At 40.0% G+C, this 24,694-nt stretch overlaps 2 protein-coding genes across 2 annotated transcripts in view; one reads left to right on the top strand and one right to left on the bottom strand.

Annotated features, from left to right (window-relative positions):
- Window positions 1–9,768: 9,768 nt before the first annotated feature.
- Window positions 9,769–13,443, bottom strand: LOC141758487 (somatostatin receptor type 2). The gene has a single exon (XM_074619963.1). The coding sequence runs from the start codon at window positions 12,945–12,947 to the stop codon at window positions 11,928–11,930; it is 1,020 nt and encodes a 339-aa protein (XP_074476064.1). The 5' UTR covers window positions 12,948–13,443; the 3' UTR covers window positions 9,769–11,927.
- A 7,431-nt stretch (window positions 13,444–20,874) lies between these two features.
- slc39a11 (solute carrier family 39, member 11) overlaps window positions 20,875–24,694 on the top strand; it is a 157,473-nt gene continuing 153,653 nt past the window's right edge. Inside the window, exons 1-2 of the mRNA XM_074621013.1 lie at window positions 20,875–20,987; window positions 24,181–24,298. Coding sequence (XP_074477114.1) covers window positions 24,191–24,298 — 108 coding nt within the window. The 5' untranslated portion in view covers window positions 20,875–20,987; window positions 24,181–24,190. The remainder of the gene's footprint in view (window positions 20,988–24,180; window positions 24,299–24,694) is intronic.

Raw genomic sequence — 24,694 nt, 5'->3', positions numbered from 1 at the left:
TAACAAAAGAGCGGGGCCGAGATAAGCCTATACCCAGTACATGTGTATGGAAAAGGCCCACAAGGGGAATGTGTTGCGTTTGGTTTTGTCACGATACTGGAATTTCTAACTTTGATGCAACACCTTGAAAAATATCGATATTGGATTCCATTTTCGATACCACAGGGAAAAATTGACACAATATTGAGGGCGTAACATTTTTTTATTTTTATTAAAAGATAAATAGCGGTATGTGTGTCAACTCGCTGTCGGAGAGAAGAAAGCGCAGCTTGTACCCGTGTGACGATACTATGGAAAATGAGTATTGATCCATTTCCGATATCCAGTATCGATATCTTTGACACTAGTTGCGTTTAGCGAGTTGAAACCCACTGTTTGGTAGCTTAATTTTGCGGGATAAGAACTCTCTCCCGCACAGGAAGTGATGGGACATGTTTCCAGTTTTCTTTGGCTAAACAGACACTCTAAGATCAACAAAAGACCCCTGGGAAGTGTAGTGCACAACAGAAAAACAAATCTCACGACTATATTTACCATGTTATCTGGACAGTCTCTGTACCTTCTGACAGCTTAAACAGGAGACAATTTGTTCAGGGTGCAGCAGCAGGTCATCTGCAGCAAAATAGATATGTTTTCTGCAGATGTTTCTGTATTTTGCACAGACTGAAGTGCCTATGGAGTCCTATGGGGCCAAGTTAGTCAAAAGTCGGTACCTTATCACTGTGAGAGTCAGCCCATCGTTGGATCCCCATAGCACCTAAAAACAGCTCATTGATAAACCTTATTTAGTCCGATGTACTGCCCTTTGCGTGATCCTGGGACAATTTCCAATGGGAATCTAACTTATGTTGTTTCCCCCCTGAGAAGTACATTAATTGAGATGGATGGTTTAAGATGCATAATGAAGTGGAAAGATATGTTTTTAGATTATGTAAACAGAAAACAAAAACATCCACACAGTGTCCTTATGGGCAAGGCACTGAACCTGTTTCATCTGTATTGAGTAGTACGCGCTGTGACACAGAGATGCAACAAAAGGAATAGGATTAAAAGAAAATCCTCTTTTACCTTGTTGAAATACTGATTTAGTATCTCTATGCAGCAGTGGTAGCATCGTCTGGGTCCACTTTTGTATTTGCTAAAAAGAGGAGCTGAAAGGAGTGCAGACGTTACTCACAAAAAGATCTTGTTTGTGGCTATGCTTATAGAAGACGTGCTTGTGTTTCTTAAAGCAGCAGTGGGTAGAATTGGAGCTAAATTGAATTGGAATTAAATGTACATGCATGACCATGACATGCACAGAATTTCTTATCTGCACATGTCTGAGTAAGATGATAAGTTGATATGGCGAACTTGTTAGCAAACAGTTACTTCTTTAAACATTGTGTTTCTGGCCATGTGAGGAATGAATGAAATCCAGTATTCATTCTCTTTTAGCTCTGTTTTTGGTCTCCACCAACTCTTGAGGGAAATATCTTGCTCTTAATTGCTCACTGTCATCAACACTAGTTAAGTGTGTCAGCTCTTTGGACCTGTAGTAATATTAGTAACTACTTTTAACATGGTAACCACAGGTGTCGCCAGTCTAACCAGGACTGAAATCTTAAGGATTAAAACCTTTAAAATCAATAAATCCATTAATAAATAGAAAGTCGACCCAATAAAACGGGCAACAAATATGAAATATCGCCTTTATAATGGCCGTTATAACAACCATTATAATGCTTCAGACAGGGCAAACTGCACCTTCCCGTTCGTTGTGAAATGGTTGCAGTTTTGAACACGTGATTTAGGCTGTGAATTGAAACAAAACTGCTTTGTTAGGTTTTGGAAAGATCATGGTTTTGGTTAAAATATTGAAAAAAAGTTTGTTACATAACTTAAGTTACATACTTAAGTTTTTTAAGTACACTACATTAAGATAAGTTAGCGCGTTAACGTATAATACGTCACCTGACTTCCTCCTTTGCTCCCGTCATAAATACTACAGCCACTAGAGATCACCACATAAAAATTGTGAACTTCCCTGCAGTGATCCATCTTACCAATAGATGATAACGGCATACTGAGCTAATTAGGAGGCAGAGTAGGGCCATATCTCCTCACATCTATGCTCCTGATGACAACTGATAACGGCCATTTAATGGGCTGATAACATTTGAAGCATGTGCATTAACCTTACAAATCATGTCAAAAACACAACTCACTGTCACATGTCACATGAATTAATGGGTATTAGGAGTTTTTTCTTCCTATATAGTGTGTGCTCTTCACTCAACTGAATCTGGGCCTGAGCCTCAGAAGCAGCCTCTGCAGATGACCACCATCATGCACTCAGTTGCCTTCTATTGCATTAGTACTGCATATAATACTATTATCACTAGATAATCTATAATAATTAGTGAGTCATAAAGAAATAAGTGCATCATAACACAGGACTTTGGTATCTCTCAGTTGACTATTCGATTCACAAAGCTTCATTTATCCTAATACAATAATATAATAAGAAATACAATTTCTTGAAAAGTAGAATAGAAGACATAGGGCAGGCTTCGCAAGTACAAAATAAACTGACCGTCTTCCCCAACAAAACGGCCATTGGCCTTTAGATCGTCTGTGCAAGCAGCTTAATACGAACCATATTTCCGTTTATTGTTAGGCGGTGACCTCTAGTGGCCATGGTATTTATGACTTGAGCAAAGGAGGTAGTCAGGTGATGTGGTATAAACAGCGACGGAGGTTGGGGTGGATGGATGGGTCTAACAAGCACAGGACCTTCACCCAGGAGTGTTTGTGTCCTGTGTGAAACCAAAAGTCAACACGATGACTTATTTTAACTTACGTAGCTTACTTGACTTACGTGACACGTACATAACGTACTTAACTTACGTACATAACCTAAGTTACGTAACAAACGTAGGCTACTCATTTTAACCCAAACCATGATCTTTTCCTAAACCTAACCTAACCTGACAAGTAGTTTTGTTGTGCTGTGTACACACTACATGAGAATCAAACTGATTTTGGGCCGATTGACAGCAAAGCCCCAATCTTTTAAAGACTATCTTTCCAGATGTTCCTGTGGTGTGAGGTATTGTAAGAGTGTTTTTTTACATCCCCCGATCGGCTCGGAAGTCCATCCTGGCCGCAACGATTTCAAATCACAAAAATTAAACATGTTCAATATTTACGATGGGAAATCCTATTGTGTGTGGGGAACCCCGAGGACAGCCGATGACACAGTCACATGGGAAAGAACGATAGCGAATTGAGAACCAAGCTGACTGAAGAAGGAAAGAACAACCACCGCCATCATGGCGGCTGTGGCTAATGAATGAGCTAATGCTAAACGCAAAGCATAAAGTAGTAGTAAGACGGAGGTCAGAAATGGAGGACCAACGTGTTTATTTGTGGTAATAACGCAAGTGTTTATTTAACGTGTCTCCATGACTTCATCCATCTATCCTTTGTTCATTTTCAGTACAAAGTAGTGCAAAAACTAACATCGCTAATTCTTCCTGCCCGTTTGTTTACACTAATGTCACGTTTGATCGCGAGAGATTTTGCAAGATTTATGTTTGTTTTTTTTGTCAGGACTCTTGTTGTTCATGAATGAATCTGTTAGTGTGTGCTGTGCTGTTTTGGCCAAATTGTTGCTCTCCACACACTGTAGGAACAGAACTGTTAAATTTAACAGAACATGTCGTTATGTGTGGGGTCTCTCACATTTTCCACATCTGTTAAGATTTGAAAAATCTTTTAGTGTGGGCCAGCCTTAAATCCTTTTGATTCAATTCACAATGTTAACCATGTATTTAATACTGCGACCGTTTCACAACATGAGCCTGTCTCTGGTACTCTCCAACGGTCGTATGTGTCGCTTTGGGAGTCGTTGGCAAACAACCTAATTCTGTCGTTTAGGTATGAGGATGTGTTGTAATAAAGCAAAGCTCCATCTGTCCTCTCCTTTGTCAAATTAATTAAAACCTTTGCAAAACTCAGTTTGTATTTCACATTTTGTGTCTGCCAAGAACACAGCAAAGTGATAATAATTCCTGGCTGGCTCTGTTTGCTGTCTGTCCCCTGCAATTCCGCAAACCTGGCTCAGCAGTGTCTTGTTTTTGTCATTAACATGTAAATTTTGGGCCATTGTCAGCCCTGTTGCACAATCAGAATGAAATGGGAAGTAGAGATTTAAAGAGATAAATCCATTGTTGGGTAATGAGGTGAGGGAATGACAGGAGTGGAGAAGAAGAAGAAAGAAGAAAAAGGAAAAATAGACACAAGTAGGAAATGCCTGACAGCGAGTGGACTATGTAAATTGCATAACTGACCTATGTTGATCCGTTCCTCTAATCATGTCATTGACAAATACACACACACACACACACACACACACACACACACACACACACACACACACACACACACACACACACACACACACCCACACCCACGCACACACACTCTCAGGGGTCTCATCAATATCCTTTACTGTGAAACCTCTCAGGCAGTTTGCATCTGGTCTTAATCACGTAGAGGGTGAAGGTGGGATCAGTCAGAGTAAAGAAGACCAATGAAAATAACTCTGTCGCTGTCTGCCAGTGCATTAATTAAGACCAACACACACATGAAGAACACACACAAACACACACACACACACACTTCTTTTAATTAGCGTGACCTCTTGGACTGTGGCGCTGGAATCCATCGTAAATCTGGAATCATTCAGCACGCTCGATTGCATGGTGGTTAATTGAACAATCCGCCACATGTTGGTGGTATTTGGTTGGTATTTCCTGCTTTTGTCTCCACAGCTGGTTGTTTTTATAGCATTAAAAAGCAAATTTTTGTTTCGTGTCATGACCTCCCTGGGCCCCAAAGCAAAATCCTGCTAAGGGGGCCCTCCTGCCTGACCTCTGAGCCATGTAAACCATTTGCCATCGCACACAGTCACACCCCAGTGTGTTCAAATATAAGATACTATGGCTCGGCTGAATACTTGCTGGTCATTATTTACTGAGAGATATGCATCCAAGGTTTTAAATTCAATACTTAATCAATAATCAATGTCAACCCATTGCTCTCCATCTTGCATTAGTCCAGAGTTGTAACTAAACCTTGAATGAGAGACTATAGATCATCATTGTCTTGTTTTAAAATCAGTGCGCCAATGAGGAGAGCCATCACGCCCATATATATATATCGTCTGGAATGGTCCCCCACAGAAGTTGCGGTTATATTTTCCGAGCTGCAGTTTACGAACGCTGTTGGCGTTTATGAAACGCAATAAATAATTGTATTTCATCTCACTTTTGTCAGGCACAAAGTCACAGAACAGCCCTGGAAGACACAGATGCCATTGTGAATTAAACAAAAACATTTGGTTGGGCTTAAAATGACTACATTTGTAAAGGGAATTTTTTTTTGGGTGACTTTACACAAAAGAAAACATACTTATTAATATTATATTCCATTTATGCAAATAGATCCCCTAAATGTTGCACACTGGTCCTTTCACTCATCGGAGGAGAACAGAGGTCTCCTGAATGAAAGCCCTGCGTCATGGGACCCATCCACCTCACACTCCCACCCGCCCTGTGTCTTTGAGCTCTTTAATTTATGTCCCCACACTCCCGGAGCGCTTTCTTTCAGTGTTTGCTATTGCCGCAGATGGATTTACATTGTAGTTAAAGCTGTAGTGGGTGGAATTGGATCAAATATGATTAAAAAAAGTTATTTTTACAGGTAATCAGGTAAGGTAATCTGAGAAAAAACCATGTGCCTCTGTTTCCTTCACTGCTCCTAACGGCATCTGCAAGATTTCATAGACTGGAGGAAAACAACCAATCAGAGCCGAGCTGGAGCCTTGCCGTCTCTGAGCAGCTGTCAATCACTCGCAAACTCCGATCAAACGGTCAAAGTAGGCAGCGCTGATCAAATATGAATCAATATTCTGTTACTGTAATGCTTATGTCTCTCCTCAAATGTTTTCAGAAACATACACTTGTAGTGTACTGTTTAGCTGTAAAATGAGAAAAAGTTTGTGAACCGGCAGCTATGTTGAGATCAGTTGAGGAAATACCAAGCACCACCAACCAGCCGGAGCAAACTTTTTCATTTTACAGCTAAACAGTACACTACAAGATGTTTCTGAGAACATTTGAGGCGAGAAATAGGCATTACAGTAACAGAATATTGATTCATATTTGATCAGCGCTGCCTAGTTTGATCGTTTGATCGGAGTTTGCGAGTGATTGACAGCTGCCTCCGTTGAATGAACAGCCAATAGGAACTCTCTCTCTCTGAAATGACCTGTGTTTGGTCAAAGTCTCCTGTCACAGGCTAGATTTTTTAAAGCCTGAAAACAGAGCCATGAGGAGGTGCAGAAGTCTAGTTTTCTCAAAGAACACTTGAATTACAATATGCTGAAAGGTCATTATGTCGTTTTTGCACAATGATGCCAAAAACATTCTGCCTACTGCAGGTTTAATGGTAATGCGTTTCATACAGGCACTAAAGGGTGCCTAAAGGGTACGTTGGTATCACACGCTGAGGGCCGTGACAAAGCGTCGGTAATTAACGAGCTCGAGATGCACTGCCCAGAAGGGTTTGCAAGACAGACAGACTAGAGAGAGATGCACTGCAAGCCAAAAGGGCCCTCCGACCTTTAAATAATCTGCCGGGGATCATCTTGTCCTGTGGCACGAGCAAGACACACGGTGGGCCTGCTCATGAGGCTCCTAATTTAAAAATTCATTGTTTTTTGCTGTTGGTGTCTGAAGAATCTCTGAATTTTTTTAATAAGACCATTAGCACTGATATCCTCCTATAATGGAAAACATAATAATTAAGATCAAGACACACATTAGACACAAAGCCAGCATCTAGTGGCCGTCACAAGAAGTGCATCTCAAGGCTTTACTTCTTTGGGTTAAATATTCAGCTGTCGTGTTGCAGCCAACGGGGTTATGACACAGTATAGTACACATGCCCTCAATTCTCCCCTGCCTGAACTCCACCACCTCATCGCGCCCCCCCCCCCCCCCCCCCCCACCTACCTCGATGTTCAAAGACAGATAACATGACCACGAACTCGGTGACACCCTCAGGTAAACCCGAACACCTCGTTACTCAGCTTTGTTAAACATGGCTTTTTGAGGCGGTAACTGCAGGTTGGAAAAGCACAAAAACTAAGTGATTATGATTTATTTATTTTTGCACTCTATTCGATGTTTAACAATGAAGACAGACAACTTCTGGGACAAATTCAAACCCAGATTCTGTAGTTATTTTCTCAGGCAAATTAGAGTATGTACATGGTTATATAGTGATTTCATATGAATAGTTTTGTTTTATAAAAGACGTGTAAGAAAGATTCCAAGGTGAAATTATAAACATAAAGCCTGACATGAGACAAATATTAATTTACTGGCCAATACCAGCAGACATTTAGATGCGAAATAAATGTAATGTAATTAACCTTAAACTGTAAGCATATTAAAAGTCGAGATGAAACTATACGTATCTAATTAGGCCCTGTGATATCATGTCAAAACTGTTTTAATATGACACATATTTTAGTTGTGCAATGAAATTCGTTTGTGAGTGTTTTGTGCTTTTGGGCTGACACAATTCCCTTCTGTCCGTCAAATTCTTATTTGCCGTTAGCACATGAGCGTCTTTAAATCTTCCAGGAGGATATGGCAGAGGTTTTATTAGCTCTTTTAAAAACAAGCCAGAAGACACAAGTGGGTCTCAGCAAGCAGGCTTGACATTTACAGTTTTTCCAGTTCCCCACCAGGGGATGTATTGAAGCAGACGCTCCAGGAGACACTCAGTTTGCTAACCTGTTATTTTTTTTAAATAGAGCACCCATATAGTGGCTGGTTATTGAAGTGGGGAGAAGATGTGCTAAGATTCTAAAAGTACCAATACAACAATGTGAAAATACTCTGGGTTTTGGGGGGTATTTTTTTTTTTAGATTGTTAATACTGATGCATCAATGTGAAAGCAGTATTTTTACTGTTGTAGATGGTGTAAGCGGAGCCAGTTTTAATGACCGTTAGTTTAGCCTATAGTGGTTCTCAAACAAGGGGTCGGCCCCCTTCAAAGGGTCAAGCAATAAATCTGAGGGGTCGTGAGACGATCAGTTGGCTCGGAAAGAAGAAAAGACAAAGTTTTGCTACACAAATCTGTATTAATTATTTGGACTTTTCTGATCATTTTAGTTTCTTTCTGAAATATTGGGTCATTTGAACTTAAAGGTCCCAAATTATTTTAATTAATTATTTTTAATTTAATTATTTTTAATTATTTTTTTTTTTATTACAAAGCAGGCTTCAGTCCTATATAAATACTGTAAAAGTATCGAAATGCTCGATCCAAAGGGAAATACACACAGCCCGTATTCAGAAACTCTGCTTTTGAAACAAGCTGTCAGGATTTCTGTCCATTTGTGATGTCACAAATATACAATATTTAGACCCTTTACACAGATTTAAACGTAAACATTCTAAATGTGTCCCAGTTTATTCCTGGTTGCAGTGTATGTGAATGTCATCAGCTGACAGAAAGTACACATGGACCCAAGCTGTTGCCTAGCAACGCAATTCTGTTGCAATTTCGTCGTAATGCGCTAAAGCAGAGCGTTTCAGACAGAGGGTAAATACAGGCATATTCAGGGCGACATTATAAGGAAAATAAAGTTTTTTTTTAACATTACAGCATGTAAACATGTTCTAGAAGAAACACAAAATACAAGTATGATCCTGAAAATGAGCATGATATGGGACCTTTAAAACTGTTATTTTAATGAAACCGTCTAAGTTTAGAGGGTCAATCTCTGGAACTGCTTACAACTCATAGACATCTGACAAAGTGACAAGGTACCCCAAGTAGATGCTTTTTTTTCACAAGCTGAAAAAGTTGGAAACTTTTGGTTTAATTCAAATACATTTGTTAAATAATTAATTTTTTTTAAATTGTTAATATATTGTATTTTGTACGTCAGTAAAAGTAGCAGTACCCCGCTGTTAAAAATACTCATATCAGGCAAAAGTATTGCAGTAAAAATGTTACTTAAGTAAAAATAAAGAACTATTTACAACAAAATATACCAAAGTTATTGTCATGCAGAATGGCCGTTTTCAGAGATTTGTGTTATTATACTCTTTGTATCGTTGGATTATTATTAACATGTAAGGAGCATGTTAATGTTATTGCTGGTCAAGGTGGAGCTGATTTTAGATATTTTATATGCTGCTGTGTGGTAATTTAATCTATAACAATACATCCTTTTATTATATATGATCATTATTTCTTTGTGTGCAAAATTGTAATGTGTAAAATAACTAGTAGTTGTTAGATAAAAGTAGTGAAAAGTATAATACTCTTCTCTGAAATGTAGCGGATTAGAAGTATAAAGTAGCATAAAATGGAAATACTCAAATAAAGTACCTCAAAATGGTAACTAAGTGCATTACTTGAGTAAATGTACTCAGCTCCTTTCCATTGCTGTATGGTTTTTTTTTTATACGTAAAATCTTAATATGAGAAGTAACCAGTTACTGTGATTGTCCAAAAATGTAGTGGAGTAAAAAGTAGAATATTTCCCTCTGCAGTGCAGTGGAATAAAAGTATCACAAAATAGAAATACTCAGGTAAAGTACAAGTACCTCAGAGCTGTACTAAAGTGCAGTATCTGAGTAATGTATGTATGTGGTTCATTCCTTCATACTGAAATATGGAAACAGAAACAAATAAAACACAAGCAACTATGTTTATTTACAGTCAAAAGCATCTGAGAAATGCTCATATACAGTATATAGAGTGGCTATATGATCAATATAAGTGGAGTCCCAGTCCCATGTCTTGATCAGCAGCCTCAATACATTTCATGACACAACTGGCTTCACAAAACATGTCTCTTTGTGTTTAGATGTGGTATAAATGGATAACATTGAAATTTAAAACAAGGCACTCATATCTCTGGTACACATTCCAGCACATTTATGTTTCTGTCTACAAAATACAGATTGTCCCACACATGCATCATTTTCTCATTTATACATATTTACATCACTGATAATTGACTGTTCAACATCTGTTCTGACAATACACTTTTGACAAGGCTGTTTGTACATGTCTTACATTTTTCCGTTGCATCAGTGCACAAACATGTGTATCTGTTTATCTCCTGGCTAAATGCTGTGATTGGATCTATTTTGGGTGTGTTTATACCAGATTTTTCTGTGTTTTTGATGATTTAAATCCCCCAGGATGCATGTTAATTACAAGGAGAAAGGGGTATTAAAGGGGAACTATGCCCATTTTCAAAATTCATACATGTTATTCCTATGGTCTAAGACAGTAGAAAAAATATATTAGTAAGCATAAAGAACTCTCTTCAAAATCCAAAAACTAGAGTGCTAAAACTCAAACGTGTGATGTCATAGGGTATAAAGTGTGGAACCGCTCCATAGACAATGAATGGAGAAAGATGTTTTGGATGACACTGACAGCACTTAGGGAAATGTTCTGAGTATATGGATACATTTTCTGTTTCACAACCAAGGACACTACAATAGAATAAAGCTCATTTTCGTCTATAAAAAAGGAAAACTAAATCAGCCTCCCATTCATTGTCTATGGAGCAGCTCCAGACTTTAAACCCTATGACTTCACAAGTTTGAGATCTCTGGTTTCTGGCTTTGAGAGAGAGAGGAGCTCATGTTCACAAATATTGATTTAACTTTCCTCAGCTATGTAAATAACATATTGGAATTCTTAATTTAGTCGGTGTTCCCCTTTAAAGCCAAAGCCACATCACTGAGAAGCATGTAAGTGCTATTACTGTACATGAAAACATCACTTTGGTGGACTACATGCCTCTGTGTGACTTTATGAAAGCATTTCCGTCACGTCCGTCTAAATTCTTTCTCATCATGCTAAACCCGAGACTGCTATTAAATTTCTCAACTGGTGACATTTTAAAGGTTTTTTTATGCTAAAAGCAAACATTAAGCCAAAGTGCCGAAATCCATTTTAGAGCAAACGTGTTGTTAAATGTGTTCACCTTTCCTTAAAAATGGAAAGCCTCTTAAATAAGTCTGGCTCGAGCAAAATAACACAGTACGCCCGTGGCTTCCCAGCATGCATGTGTGCAGGTGCATGCACATGGCCACCCAGGCACAAACACACACACACACACACACTTAAAGCCACTAGGACATAATCCAGCTGTGGGAGTGGAGGAGTTGTCTGAGCGTGTCTTTGTGTTGGTGTTTGGCCACAGGCATGTGACCCATGTTATTCTGTTTACACTCCACCTGTCCACACTTCATCCCTCTTGTGCCTCATTTCATTAGTTCTGGTGAGATGCCGTATGACAGGAAGTGCAGCAGAGCAGGTCGCAGAGTTATTGGAAGACAAATTGTACAACAGGTCTGAGTCAGACAGAGCAGGAGGTGAGCGTGTTCTATGTCAACACAGAGGGGTTTGTGTTATGGAAAGTCAATTTGAATTATGCTGTTTGATGAGTACTTTTCTTCCTGTTGGCTATTCTGCAAACTTTTTCATTTCCACAGGGAGAAGAGGGTAAGGATGCACAGTCTGTACTCAAACAGTGAACTGAGTGATTAACACAAGTGCACTGAAAACCTCTCAATCTCTACAAACACCTGATCAAACATATGAGACAGCGGTGAACAAAAGTCCCTCAAATTCCGCAAATCTGATCGCATAGGACAAGAAAATATGTACAACTTCAATACATTCCAAGGCAAGTGGAAAAATCTCTAAATCAGAATTTATCACAAATCTAAGAACCATCAAACGAGTAAATAAGAAGGTGAAAAGTATCATGCGGTGCATCGTGACAGGAAATGGAGTAAAATGGTGAGTCTGTTTTTCATCGTCTCTCTCTCTATGCAAGAATGGTCACATCCCGCACACCTGTGTCATTTAAGTCATACCGTTCGGTGTTGCACTGCATGCTGGGAGACGACTTGGTGGCGGGACAGAGGAGCGTGCGGAAGTGCCTCCTGAAGGTGTCGGAGAGGCAGGCGTAGAGGATGGGGTTGGCGCAGCTCCACGAGTACGACAGCAGGACGACGAACTCAAAGGCTCTGGCGAAGGTCAACACCAGGCCGGTTTGATGCAAGGAGCAGAAGTTGAAGGTGTAAAACGGCAGCCAGCACATCCCGAACACCACCACCACCGCGACCACCATCCTGGTGACCTGCCGCTCCAGCCGCTGGCTCTCGGGGTTCGGCGTCGCCGCCCGGAGCCGTTGGGACCTCAGGGTGAGCAGCAGCGCCGCGTAGGAGGCCGTCATGACCGTGAACGGCAAGGCGAACCCCATGACGAAGGTGTAAGACAGGACGCCGAGCCACCAGGCGTCCGAAACCAGGTCCGGTATGCACAGGCCTCGATCGGCCGAGAAGTGGAGCGCCATGGGGAGGATGGTGAGGAGCGAGATGAGCCACAGGAACGCGGACACGATCTTGGCCCAGCGCGGCGTCCTCCAACGGGCGAACCGGAGCGGGTCGGCCAGCGCCATGTAGCGGTCGATGCTCATCGCCGTCAGACAGAAGACGCTGGTGAACTGGTTGATTCCGTCTAGCACCATGACCACTTTGCACACGGCGTCGCCGAACATCCAGTGATTCTGGAAGTTCTGGCTCGCTATGAAGGGAAGGCCGACCATGAAGAGGCCGTCGGCCAGCGCCAGGTTGAAAATGTACACGGTTGTGGAAGATGACATTTTGTCCAATTTCAAAATGGCAATAATGACGAGGGAGTTCCCGGCTAGTCCCAGGATGCAAACCACCAAGTAGAGTATCGCCATGGTGATGCCGAAGCCATCGATATGGTCCTCAAGGAAAAAATGATCATCCATATATGTCTGATTGTAGTCCATATCTGATACAAACGAGGCGTCCATTCTGCTGCAAATAATCAATCAGAAAAAGAGAATAAAAATGCAAAATGTGCAAACAGCTCAACAGTCACCTCTTGACTCCCCGTGGTGGAAGTATAAAGTTCTCAGAGAGAGAGAGAGAGGAGTAAACAACTCAACGGAGAAACCTGGAAATCAAACAGCGCTCTCAGGTTCAAGAGCAGCCAGGCTTCAGCAACTCTTCAACTCCCCCCATCCAGTCACCACCTTTTATCTTTTTGAAAAAGAAAAAAAAAAAAAAAAAACTGTCAAAGTTTATTCCTTTGTGGTGGAATAGTCGACACGCTTCTCTCTGATACCCACGTGCACACGCGTAAACACACTCAGTGACGCACAGCAGTGTGGAAATGAGCTGGAGGACGGCCACTCGGACGCTTCCCTGACCACTCTTTCTCGCTGGGAGCCCTTTTATATCTCTTCCCCCCACAGTGTGCGAGGAGTGTGTCTGCTGCTGCTGTGTGTGTGGACCCCCCCCCAACACCCCACCACCCCCACCCCCACCACCCCTTGTTCATCAGTCTCCAGAGATTGTGATAAACTCCAGTTTGGCTCACGCCTCCTCCCCCAGTTCCTCCGCCGTAACGCTGTTTCCAAGGTAAACCCTGGCCCCATCTGCTACAATACTTTTGTTTTCATAACTTTTTTCTTTTCCACTCTTTCTTCTCTCCCCTCTGCTTCTGTTTACTTCACACCCCCTCCCCTCCTCCCCACCATCCATTTTGTCTCCCCACACTCCACCCCTACGCTCCTTCACAGTTCAGTGGGGGGTCATACAACTAAACCTAAACACACAGATAATATCACTATCTCGTTGCGCTGGCCACCCACCTTTACAACCCAGACTGAGTAAATCTGCCGACAGGAAAGAGGAGTCTGCTGTGTGTTTTTTCAGGGCTTTTTTGTTTTTTGACATTTGACATGGGGATGCTGTTGTTGATTCCTCGACTCCTTCCATCCTCCTCGAACCCTTCCACCTTGTTTTTCTGGCTCCACAAAAGGAGGAGGTGACGGAGGAAAAGCGGAAAGGTGAAAGGGAGGCAAGAGCGGAAAGGAAAAAGATGGAAAAGAGGAGAAGGAGTAGACGGGGAGATTGGAAAGAGGTGTGTGTGTGTGTGTGTGTGGTGTGTGGGGGGGGGGGGGGGGGGTAGCAAGATTAAAGACTCTGGATGAGAGATGACCTCTGTCCTGTTGCCACACTGACACGCATAGCTGGAATACCCCGGGAACGTCCCCCAGAAAACCTCCAGCGCGTTTCCGCCACCCACCATCAACACTCAATCTAAACTAGTCGATTCTCTCCATCACATCACTTCAACCTTTATCTAGTGAATTTATCTCATTTCAGGGACCATATCTGAGAGCTCATTCATCAGATGCCACAGATTTCCTTGGAGATATTTCAAGACATACCTTCACTCTGGCTTTTGACTGGTTCCAATTAACTGGAAAAAAAATGCCTTTGTAGTCTAAACTCCTGATTAGGTTGAGGCTTAACTTCCCCCTGGAGACTAACACTTCATACGGCGGAGCCCACCTCTCCACCCCAACCCCAACCCCCCCACCATGAAACCACTGTTTCATGGTGCTAAATTTTGAGACGTTTGACAGCTTCGTATTTCACGGGCAGTATTTCACAGTGGTGTTCAGACAGACATGCTGGCATCCATATCCACGTGGACTGCAGCAGAAAAGGACGAGCCATGTGGAATCAAACGGATGACATCTTTCACACTGCCAAACTCAAGGCTAAGGGTTTATCAGAAAAGAAGCTTTTAAGAAGTACTCTGTGAGGTCTTATTTTCCCTCCAATGACTGTCCTTTCTCTTCACCATCTCACAACATTTTTTCTTCAGCTGTCAGACAGCTGTGGCTTTGAACTCTGTACTCCTTTCTAGTGAACACTAAAAGCTATTTTTTTTAATTAGATGCTTATTCTTGTCTTGTAGTGTGATGAGCATGAGATAATGATGCCTGAAACTCAAAATGTAAATGTAAACCTACAAGTCTACCACCCTTCTTGAATGATATCAGCCGATTCGATTGAATGGGCATTATCAGCCTCATAGATATGGGTTAGAAGGGGTCTGCTACACCTACCAGTAGGTTCAGAAGGCCGTTATCCTCTACTCACATGGTTGATAACCGATGCGAATACAAGAAGACAACTCCAAGGCAGAATGATGGGGTGGATCGATGTTCAAACAAACACAGGACCTTCACCCAGGAGGCCATTCTTTGTGTCCCGTATGAAACCGAAAGTCCGCATTGACTTATTTTACCGTAAAGTTGCTTTTGTAACTCCATGTACGTAAGTTACGTAACAAACGTATTTATTTTAACCCAGACCATGATCTTTTCCTAAATCTAACCAAGTAATCTTGTTGCCTAAAACCTAAAGTTGTTTTGTTTCAGTTCACTACGTTAAGTTTCACTTTCACAACGTGGTAGGTGCAGTTTTGGCCATCTAGGGCATTAGAATGGTAGTGATAATAACCACTGAAAACGCCCATTCAATCAACTGATAACATTCTAAATGGGTGCACCTATAGCCATGCTAGCAGCTCTATGAGGGTATGTATGCAGTATACAGTATATAGTAGGTATACTGGTGTTTTGAGCTAAATGTTAACATCAGCATGCTAACATGCACACAGAGACAATGCTCACATGATGATGTTTGGCAGGTATCATGTTCACCATGTTCACCATGTTAGTTTTGCCTGTTAGCTTGCTAATACTTTTTAATTAGCTCTTAACACAAAGTAGAGCTGAAGCTGATGGGAATGTCATTAGTTATGCAGGTAATTGGTCATAAACCAAAGTATTAACAAATTGAAAATGTAATATGCTGTATATTCTATATAATAATAGCCTGATGATGATGCTAGATGAAAAGTCAGGAAATTTCACGGCAAATCTTCCAAAAATGTCCTCACTGTGGTACTAGATGAAAAAATAGGAGATGCCGAGGACTAACCAAAGTCCCGAGGACTTTGGTTAGTCCTCGGGATTCATCCTCAAGGGACCTTGAATATCTGTAGCAAATTTCCCAGCAATCCATCCAAAAGTTGCCAAGACATTTCACTAAAAAACTAAAATTTCAACCTCATGATGGCACTGGAGGAAAAGTCAGGGTATCAACAAAGTCTGTAGGAGTCATCCTCTGGGGACCATGAATGTCATAACGTAAAAAAAAAAAAAAGATGTGCCAGTCCAACTGATAGCTGTCAAGCTTTTTTACTGAATACAATTTTTGACTTGCTGGTGTATCTAGAGTAAAAGTTGGAAGATCACCAAAGTCATTAGGAATTATCCTCAAGGAACCTTGAATATACTTGAAGAGATGTTTAAATCTGAATTGCCAATGTCGAACGCATGATCGCACTACAGAAGACGTCAAGGGATCGCCAACATCTGTAGCATTCATCCTCTAGGGACCATGCATGTCTGTAGCAAATTTCATGGCAATCCATCCAATGGTTTTGGAGATATTTCAGTCCGAACCAAAGTGGTTGAGCAACTAACAGGCCGACATTGCCATCCATAGAGCCACGCTGCTAGAGTGAATAAAAAAAAGCCCTAAATGAAACACAGAGACCATCTGCAGCGTGCATGCAATAATGTAATTCCAGCAAAATGTGAATCACACAATGTTATTGTAGCTTTGACAAAATTGTTTCATAAGATATCATTTTCAGTAAGAGATGTCGCATATGGAGGAATAGCACGCTGCAGCAAATTCTTTCAGCATACTTGGAAGTGAGAGGATGCCACTGATGAAATCTGGAAACTCCACATGTCTTGTCTTATTATCTTGTTTATTGTTTCTGGGTATCCGCTTATTTTCATCTTTTTTTGTTTCCCAGCAACACTGCCTATAAACCCACAGTCACTCGTGAGTAATACAAATTGGGCTTCCTGCAATTGCAACACAGAAATGTGAAATATTTAAAGGAATGTTGGTGGAACAATAATCCAAACTGCACTGTAACATCTGTGTTTCGTTAATAAAATGGATACGGCTGAAACACAATATAAATACATTAGAGGATGGATTTATTGTATCCAGGGTGGCATATTAACATGTTTCCTAATGGTTGGTGATTTCAGCAAATATTTTAAAGCAAGACACCTAATGGATAACAAATACTCAAAAATGTGTTAAAGGTATAGTGTGGTTGTTTTGAAGTGGGGTTGTAAGAGGTACTTATCCATATTAGGTGTATTACTTACAGTAGATGACAGTCGGCGTGCCACCAGCATCGAGAAACCAACAGGAGCACCGAAGTATTTTAAGTGGCTAAATAAGTTTTTCTGCCGTCCCCATCCACAGCACTGTATTGCTTTGCTCCGGTGTCGGTACTCCTGTCTGTTTCTCCAAGCTGGGAGCATGCTGACCGTCATCTACTGTAGGTAATACACTGATTATGGATAAGTACCTCATACAACCCCACTTCAAAACTATCCCTTTAACACTGTAAAAAGAAAAAGGCTAGAGGCACCGAGGTGAATTTTCCTTCGGTGGTGTATTCCTGTTATTATTATGATGCAAAACAGCCCAAAAAATATGCAGCGTGTCGAATGTTGGGATATTTCCAATGCAGGAGTTTTGAAGTTGCATTAGCATAAAAACCGCAGGGGTCTAACACATCAGAGGTAAACATCCGTCAGTTCCTCGGAATCAAAGAGAAACAGCTTCTTTCTTGAGCCGCCGTTACGCACAGCTGTTCACTAATCCTGCAAGGACAGAAATCCATTGAAGAAGATCATCTTATCCTCAGAGAGATCATAGTGACATGGATACATAAGATATATTGCATTTTGAGTCATGGTCATGATTTTATAAATGTCAAAGAATTCACTCCCTTAATTGAATTTCCTTAACAAAAACCTTTTCAAAAAACTTTCCTCAGAACAAAATAAGTAAAAAGAAACAGTATCTTTTAATCTGCATAAATTGGCTGCTGTGGTACATGGAACATATTAGATTTGTTTGGATGGTGATGATTATACCATTTTGATTCATATATAACCATCAATGTTAGAGAGTCATTGCTACAGTGCTTTACAGGAAACGTGTAAATTATTTGGATTATCCAAAAAAAAAAGTAGAAATGATTGGAAACAGGTAATTTAGTGCTTAGTAGAAGAGTTGAATCAGTTACAGATGATCGGTCAACAGGTCAAAGGTCAACATGCCTAGGAATTACCACTGAGAGGTGAATGAGAGCAGCAATCCTGGAATCTTCCACTGGGAAGAGGAAATTCCTCAGCAACATCCTCGGAATCTGTTCCTTGTCAGAAGCCAGCAGAAAGTCCACACATGCACACACACGTGCACCCAAAAAAAAATAAAAAAATATCTTGAGTAAAACTTATACTGCCACATTGAAAAAATACAATACAAGTCAGCATTGAAGTAGAATTGTTGACAACATGTACTTAATAATTTAAATTCTAATACTAGTACTGTGGGGTAATATAATCCATAGGAATACAACATGTTATAATTTGAAAAGCTGTTTTATGAATGTAGTGCGGGGGTTCTCAAACGTATCCCTCAAAGGTCTGAATTGGATTTTTACTCAAGGTCATAGGTACGGAATGATTGGCAATAACAAAATATGATCATAACTTATTCATAACACAAGTATCATTTGGATTTTATATATGCTACTACTCTTAGCGATACTCCTTATTAGTTTGGTTCTTTATCAATAGTCTTATCGGTTTTTTTTCATTACTAAATAATTGCTATTTAATATATGATTTTAAAATTCAGAATGGGATTAGAATTTATTTATATTTTAAATATAACTAAATGTTTCTAGAGCAGCAGCAGTAATGTTTATAACAACAAAGTCACTATATAAACTCGGTAATATGGGAATATTGTGGCATCAAATGGAAACTTCATAGTAAAGTACGAGTATCACAAATTTGTACAGCACCTAGATGCACAGTATCTAGTAAACGGCTACCTTCCACTACTGTCCAAACCAGGCATACACCACTCCCCCCACAGACCTGTGGTAGACTGATGCACATATGAAACTTCTTGTATCATTTTGCTGTCTCTGTTTGGCATCTTTTCTCCTGTATGGTCTCATTAAATCCTTCCAGGGATTATTTTCTATTATTTTCAGATTTGATTTTTGTTTTAACCGACTGGGATATGTTCGATTTAATCCCTGATAAAACAGTGAAATGCTCTTGCACTTTATGTTTCTTATATGTAAAAAAAGTACAGAACTACCTAAGCTTTCCAAACTCTTCTGTGGTGTTTTTCATAATATTTGAATGAATTAAACCTGCAGTAGGCAGAATTTTTTTACATCATTAGGCAAAAAGTCCATAATAACCTTTCAGCATATTGTAATTCAAGTGTTCTGAGAGAAAACTAGACTTCTGCACCTCCTCATGACTCTGTTTTCATGCTTAAAAAAATCTTCAGGCCAATCACAGGTCATTTCAGAAAGAGAGCGTTCCTATTGGCTGTTCATTGAAAGGAGGCAGCTGTCCATCACTCGCAAACTGCAATCAAACGGTCAAACTAGGCAGCGCTGATCAAATATGAATCAATAATCTGTTACTGTAATGCCTATTTCTCTCCTCAAATGTTTTCAGAAACATCTTGTAGTCTACTGTTTAGCTGTTAAATGAGAAAAGCAAATGAGAAAATTTGCTACGGCGGTTGGGCGGTGCTTGGTATTTTCTCAACTGATCTCAACATTTCTGCCGGGTCACAAACTTTCTCATTTTACAACTAAACAGTACACTACAAGGTGATTCTAAAAACATTTAATGCGAGAAACAGGCATAACAGTAAAAGAATATTGATTCGCATTTGATCAGCGCTGCCTAGTTTTCTGTTTGATCGGAATTGGCGAGTGATTGACAGCTGCTCAGAAACGGCAAGGCTCCAGCTCAGCTCTGATTGGCTGTTTTTCTCCAGTGTGTGAAATCCAGCAGATGCCATTAGGAGCACCGGAGTATACCGTAGGACACAGAGGCGCATGAATTTTTTCAGATTATCTGTTTCATGCACTACTGTCAGGATAAGATAAGATAAGATAAGATATTCCTTTATTAGTCCCGCAGTGGGGAAATTTGCAGTGTACAGCAGCAAAGGGGATAGTGCAAAAAACAAGAAGCATCAGCTAACGCAGTATAAAAAAAAAGCTAAACAAAGTGTAACAAAATATGAACCATTTAAATAGAAGGAAGTATAAAAATAGGAGCAATATATACAGTATTGACCATAAACAGACTATTAACAAAATTGCAAAAGTGGAAAATGATATTGCACAGTGAGAATGAAACGAAATTCCACCTGAAAATATTGCACAGTATGAATTACACCTGAGTATTACACCTGAGTAGTAATAATGATAATGATATTGCACAGTCATTATACAGTGTATTGCAGTTATCAGTTTTTGGTGTGGAAATGCAAGTGTAAGTGGTCTACTGGGAGTAGTATGTATACAGTATATATATATATATATATATATATACTGTGTATATAGTACTAGTACTATATATCCTCCTGGGAACCGAAAATTACTTTTTTTTGTGATTTCCTTCCTATTTAGGGTTAAAAGAAAATCTTATATTTAATTGTCCACTGTAGTGGACTACAGGACTATTTCAGTGTGAAAAGACAAAAAAAATGACAGATTATGGCTGGAGAGTGATATTAAACCAAGAATACATTAAAATTGATTTAAAAAAAAAAAAAAAAAAAAATGAAAAAGAGGAAAAAAAGGTCAAAAGAGTAAGAGGATATGCATGTGGACAACATGTCCACTACAGAGGACACATGTCAATGGGCTGGGTCTCAGGAGGATATAGTATATAATACAATTCTACCTACTGCAGCTTTAAATCGCCTCCCACTGGTGCAGCTGTCAAACTGACTGACCAATAGGTTGCGAGGAGAGGCGGGGCTTAGACCGTCATAGACACGTGTATCAGGAAGCAGGAAGTAAATAGAGAGGAGGCGAGGTGCCACTGGAGAAAGAAGTGAGTAAACCTGAAACTAATGACAAAAATGACCAATAACATCAATTTAGGGCAAATTTAATCTATGCCGAATAAAAGAATGCTGTGTCATAATACCGCAAATAGATTTTGTGTGAAATAAAACATCGTTATTTTGTAATATCAGGCGAGAAAGCATTTAAAGTCTCATTTACAGGTTAGTCACGTCAGTTACATGATGTACTGTCACACAGCTGTGTAATGGGGCGTAATTAGCACGGCTGTGCACATTAACACACATTAACACGTTCGCTGTTTATGTTAAAAAGTCACTTAAAGCTAAATGCAGTTTATCTCTGGGAACACAAGCACATAAAGAAATGCATTTAACTTCTCATTCAAATTCATTCCGCAATTATGAGAAGAATATTAATTAGTAAGGCATGTTTACCATATAAGGAGTTGATACATTCAGCCAGCATTCATTCACTACTGCTGGGTGGTAAATATTCCCATGGCATGTTTATATTTATTTGCTCATGAAAGTGTCATCTGATGATTACATGAAAGCAGTTCCTTCAGCTCCCATTTGTTCAGTAAATATTCCCAGTTGTCATGTGTTTATTTATTGCTTATGAATGTGAAAAGTTGCCAGTTAAAGCTACTTTAAAGGGAGACTGTGTAACTTTTTGACAGAAGAAATAACACATTCTTCTTTTTACAAATGAAAAGACTGACCATTTCACCTTTTAATAGTTGCAGGTTTGTTGATGCTACAGTGTCACTTTGTCTGGTATGACCAGAAGCTCATGTTGGCTAATGTTAGCTTAAACTTTAGGTAAATATTGCTGTATAAATGGGCATGACTCAGGCAGTTTGTTGACTTTATGACTCCGCTCTTCTTGTGCTACTGTTACACTATGTTTTAAACATTTATCCAGTAATAGTCCGTCGCGATCACGGTGGCCACTTTTTCAGCAAGTTTCATAAGTTAAAGCAAACTTATGTGTGATTACCCCCCAAGTAAACAATGTGGAATCTAAGCTTGTTAACATTAATGTAAACCTCTTAAAGGTCCCATATTATAAAAAAGTGAGATTTTCATGTTTTTTTTTTATGTTAAAGCAGGCTTAAGTCCTATATAAATACTGTGAAAGTATTGAAACGCTCAATCCACAGGGACATACACACAGCCCGTATTCAGAAACTCTGCATTTGAAACAAGCTGCCAGGATTTCTGTCCATTTGTGATGTCACAAATATACAATATTTAGACCATTACACGGTTTTAAACGTAAACATTCTAAATGTGTCCCAGTTTATTTCCTGGTTGCAGTGTATGTTAATGACATCGGCTGACAGGAAATAAACATGGACCCTTGTTGCCTAGCAACACAATTCTGTTGCAATTCCGTTGAAATGCACTAAAACAGAGCATTTCAGACAGAGGGTAAATACAGGTATATTCAAGCAGACAGTATGAGGAAAATATATATTTTTTAACATTACAGCATGTAAACATGTTCTACTAGAAAGACAGAATACAAGTATGAACCTGAAAGTGAGCAGTGTGTAGCATTTAGGGGGCTCTATTGGCAGAAATGAAATATAATATAGTATGTTTTCTTTAGTGTATAATCACCTGAAAATAAGAATTGTTTTGTTTTCGTTACCTTAGAATGATCCATTTATATCTACATAGAGAGCGGGTCCTCTTCATGGAGCTGGACGCCATGTTTCTACGGTAGCCCAGAAGGGACAAACCAAACACTGGCTCTAAATAAGACCCAGTGCGTCGCACTGTAGTTGTCCTACAAGCTTGGCACATGGGAGAAGTATCAGTTGGTTGCAATCTGCAACTTCACCACGAGATGCCGCTAAATTGTACATACTGCACCTTTTTAAATAATTAATAATTAGATTTTTTTTATTTAAATCATTTTAACGCCACTAGTTTCTGTAACGCATTAACGCAATCGGTCTTCTGGAGGTTTTAGCGTGCTCGGTTATAAAGCTAGAGTGAAGATACCTCATATGTAACTAGAAAAAGTAAGGAATCCATTGGTACCAACCATGTCATACTGGTTTGTCGCAAAGGGGGCTAAATAACGTTACAAGGTAATGCTAAATTTTGGCGAGGAAGAACTGGCATAGCCATTTTCAAAGGGGTCCCTTAACCTCTGACCTCAAGATATGTGAATGAAAATGGTTTCTATGGGTACCCACGAGTCTCCCCTTTACAGACATGCCCACTTTATGATAATCACATGCAGTTTGGAGCAAGTCATAGTCAAGTCAGCACACTGACACACTGACAGCCTGTTGGGCTGCAGTTTGCCATGTTATGATTTGAGTATATTTTTCATGCTAAATGCAGTACCTTTGAGGGTTTCTGGACAATATTTGTCATTGTTTTGTGTTGTTAATTGATTTCCAATAAAAAATACATACATATATTTTCATAAAGCAAGCATATTTGCCCCCATTTTTAACTTTCCAAGTATTAAATATTTGAAAGATCTCCTTTAAGGTACATTTCGAACAGATAGAAAATGTGCGATTAATTGCGATTAATCATGGACAATCATGCAATAAATCGGGATTCAATATTTTAATCGATTGACAGCCCTAGTTTTGCAGTATGGATGACAAAGTGACATTCCTAGTATTCTCAGCACCTACTGTATTGTAGTACTGAATCATCACCATATTTTAGGCCGTACTGTACTATCTTGAGAGGTGATGGGCCAACCCCAACAGGTTCAGCTACATAGATGCAAATGAAATTCCAGGATATTAGAGTGCTGGGCAAACAGGATTTGACTCTCGTTTGTTCAGTTGTGTGCTGAAACAACCACAGTGGGTGTGTGTGTGTGTGTCACACTAGTGATGCGAGGGCTTAGAGGCACACGTTTAAGATGAGTCAGCCTTAGCACATTTAGCCCTGTTGTGGGATCTGTTGTTTGTCATTCTTGTTTATAGTTGGGAATCAAAGATATAAACTTCCTAAAAGTGTGTTGCTTTCACATGTCACATTTATCATAAATACCTGCTTCTAGATGGGGACAATATTTTGAGTCTTATATTTAAAGGCAGGGCAGTTACTGGCAGATTCTTCATTTTGTTCTCTTCCAGTTCTCAAAGTCTTTCCGGAAAGATATTGTGTGCCACATCTTCCAATCTAATGTGAATGTGCCGTGGGATTAGTTTGACCTTATGTGTGTTGTTTGTCCAGGTCTGGCACCATGCTGGAAGGCTACAGCCCTGTGACCCAGGCCCTGCTGGGGACTCTGTTCACCTGGGGTCTGACTGCTGCCGGTGCAGCCCTGGTGTTTGTCTTCTCAAGCCGACAGGTATTGTATGAACCTAGAAACCACAGAGACATGGAGCTTGAGTAAACACTTTACACATTGTTTTAAAGGAATAGCTTTGGTTAATATGCTTAGGGACTGTCTTGGCAAGAGTTAGATGAGAAGACAGTTTATTGTCAAGAAGTGAAAGTCAATTATTTGTTCCATTGCAACATCACCGCCCAGCAGAGTTACGCTTCAGCCATTTTGGACTGATAGCGACTACCGGGCATCAGTAAAACGTCTGCCTAAAAAGTGTCAAGTGTGGGTCAGCTTTAAGCTGAGCCAACTGTCTCCGGCTATAATATCATATTTAACGGACAGACACAAGAGTGATGATGATCTTCTCATCTCACTCTTGGCGAGAAATCAAATAAACCTACAGTATGTCCCAAAATG

This window comes from Sebastes fasciatus, chromosome 20 (genome assembly GCF_043250625.1).
Source record: "Sebastes fasciatus isolate fSebFas1 chromosome 20, fSebFas1.pri, whole genome shotgun sequence".
Taxonomy (NCBI): domain Eukaryota; kingdom Metazoa; phylum Chordata; class Actinopteri; order Perciformes; family Sebastidae; genus Sebastes; species Sebastes fasciatus.
Note: the sequence above shows the minus strand (reverse complement) of the source record. Positions and strands in the feature narration are given on the sequence as shown.

Coding starts and splice junctions, on each gene's coding strand:
- LOC141758487 (XM_074619963.1), bottom strand. CDS start 12,947: ATGGACGCCTCGTTTGTATCAGATATGGACTACAATCAGACATATATG.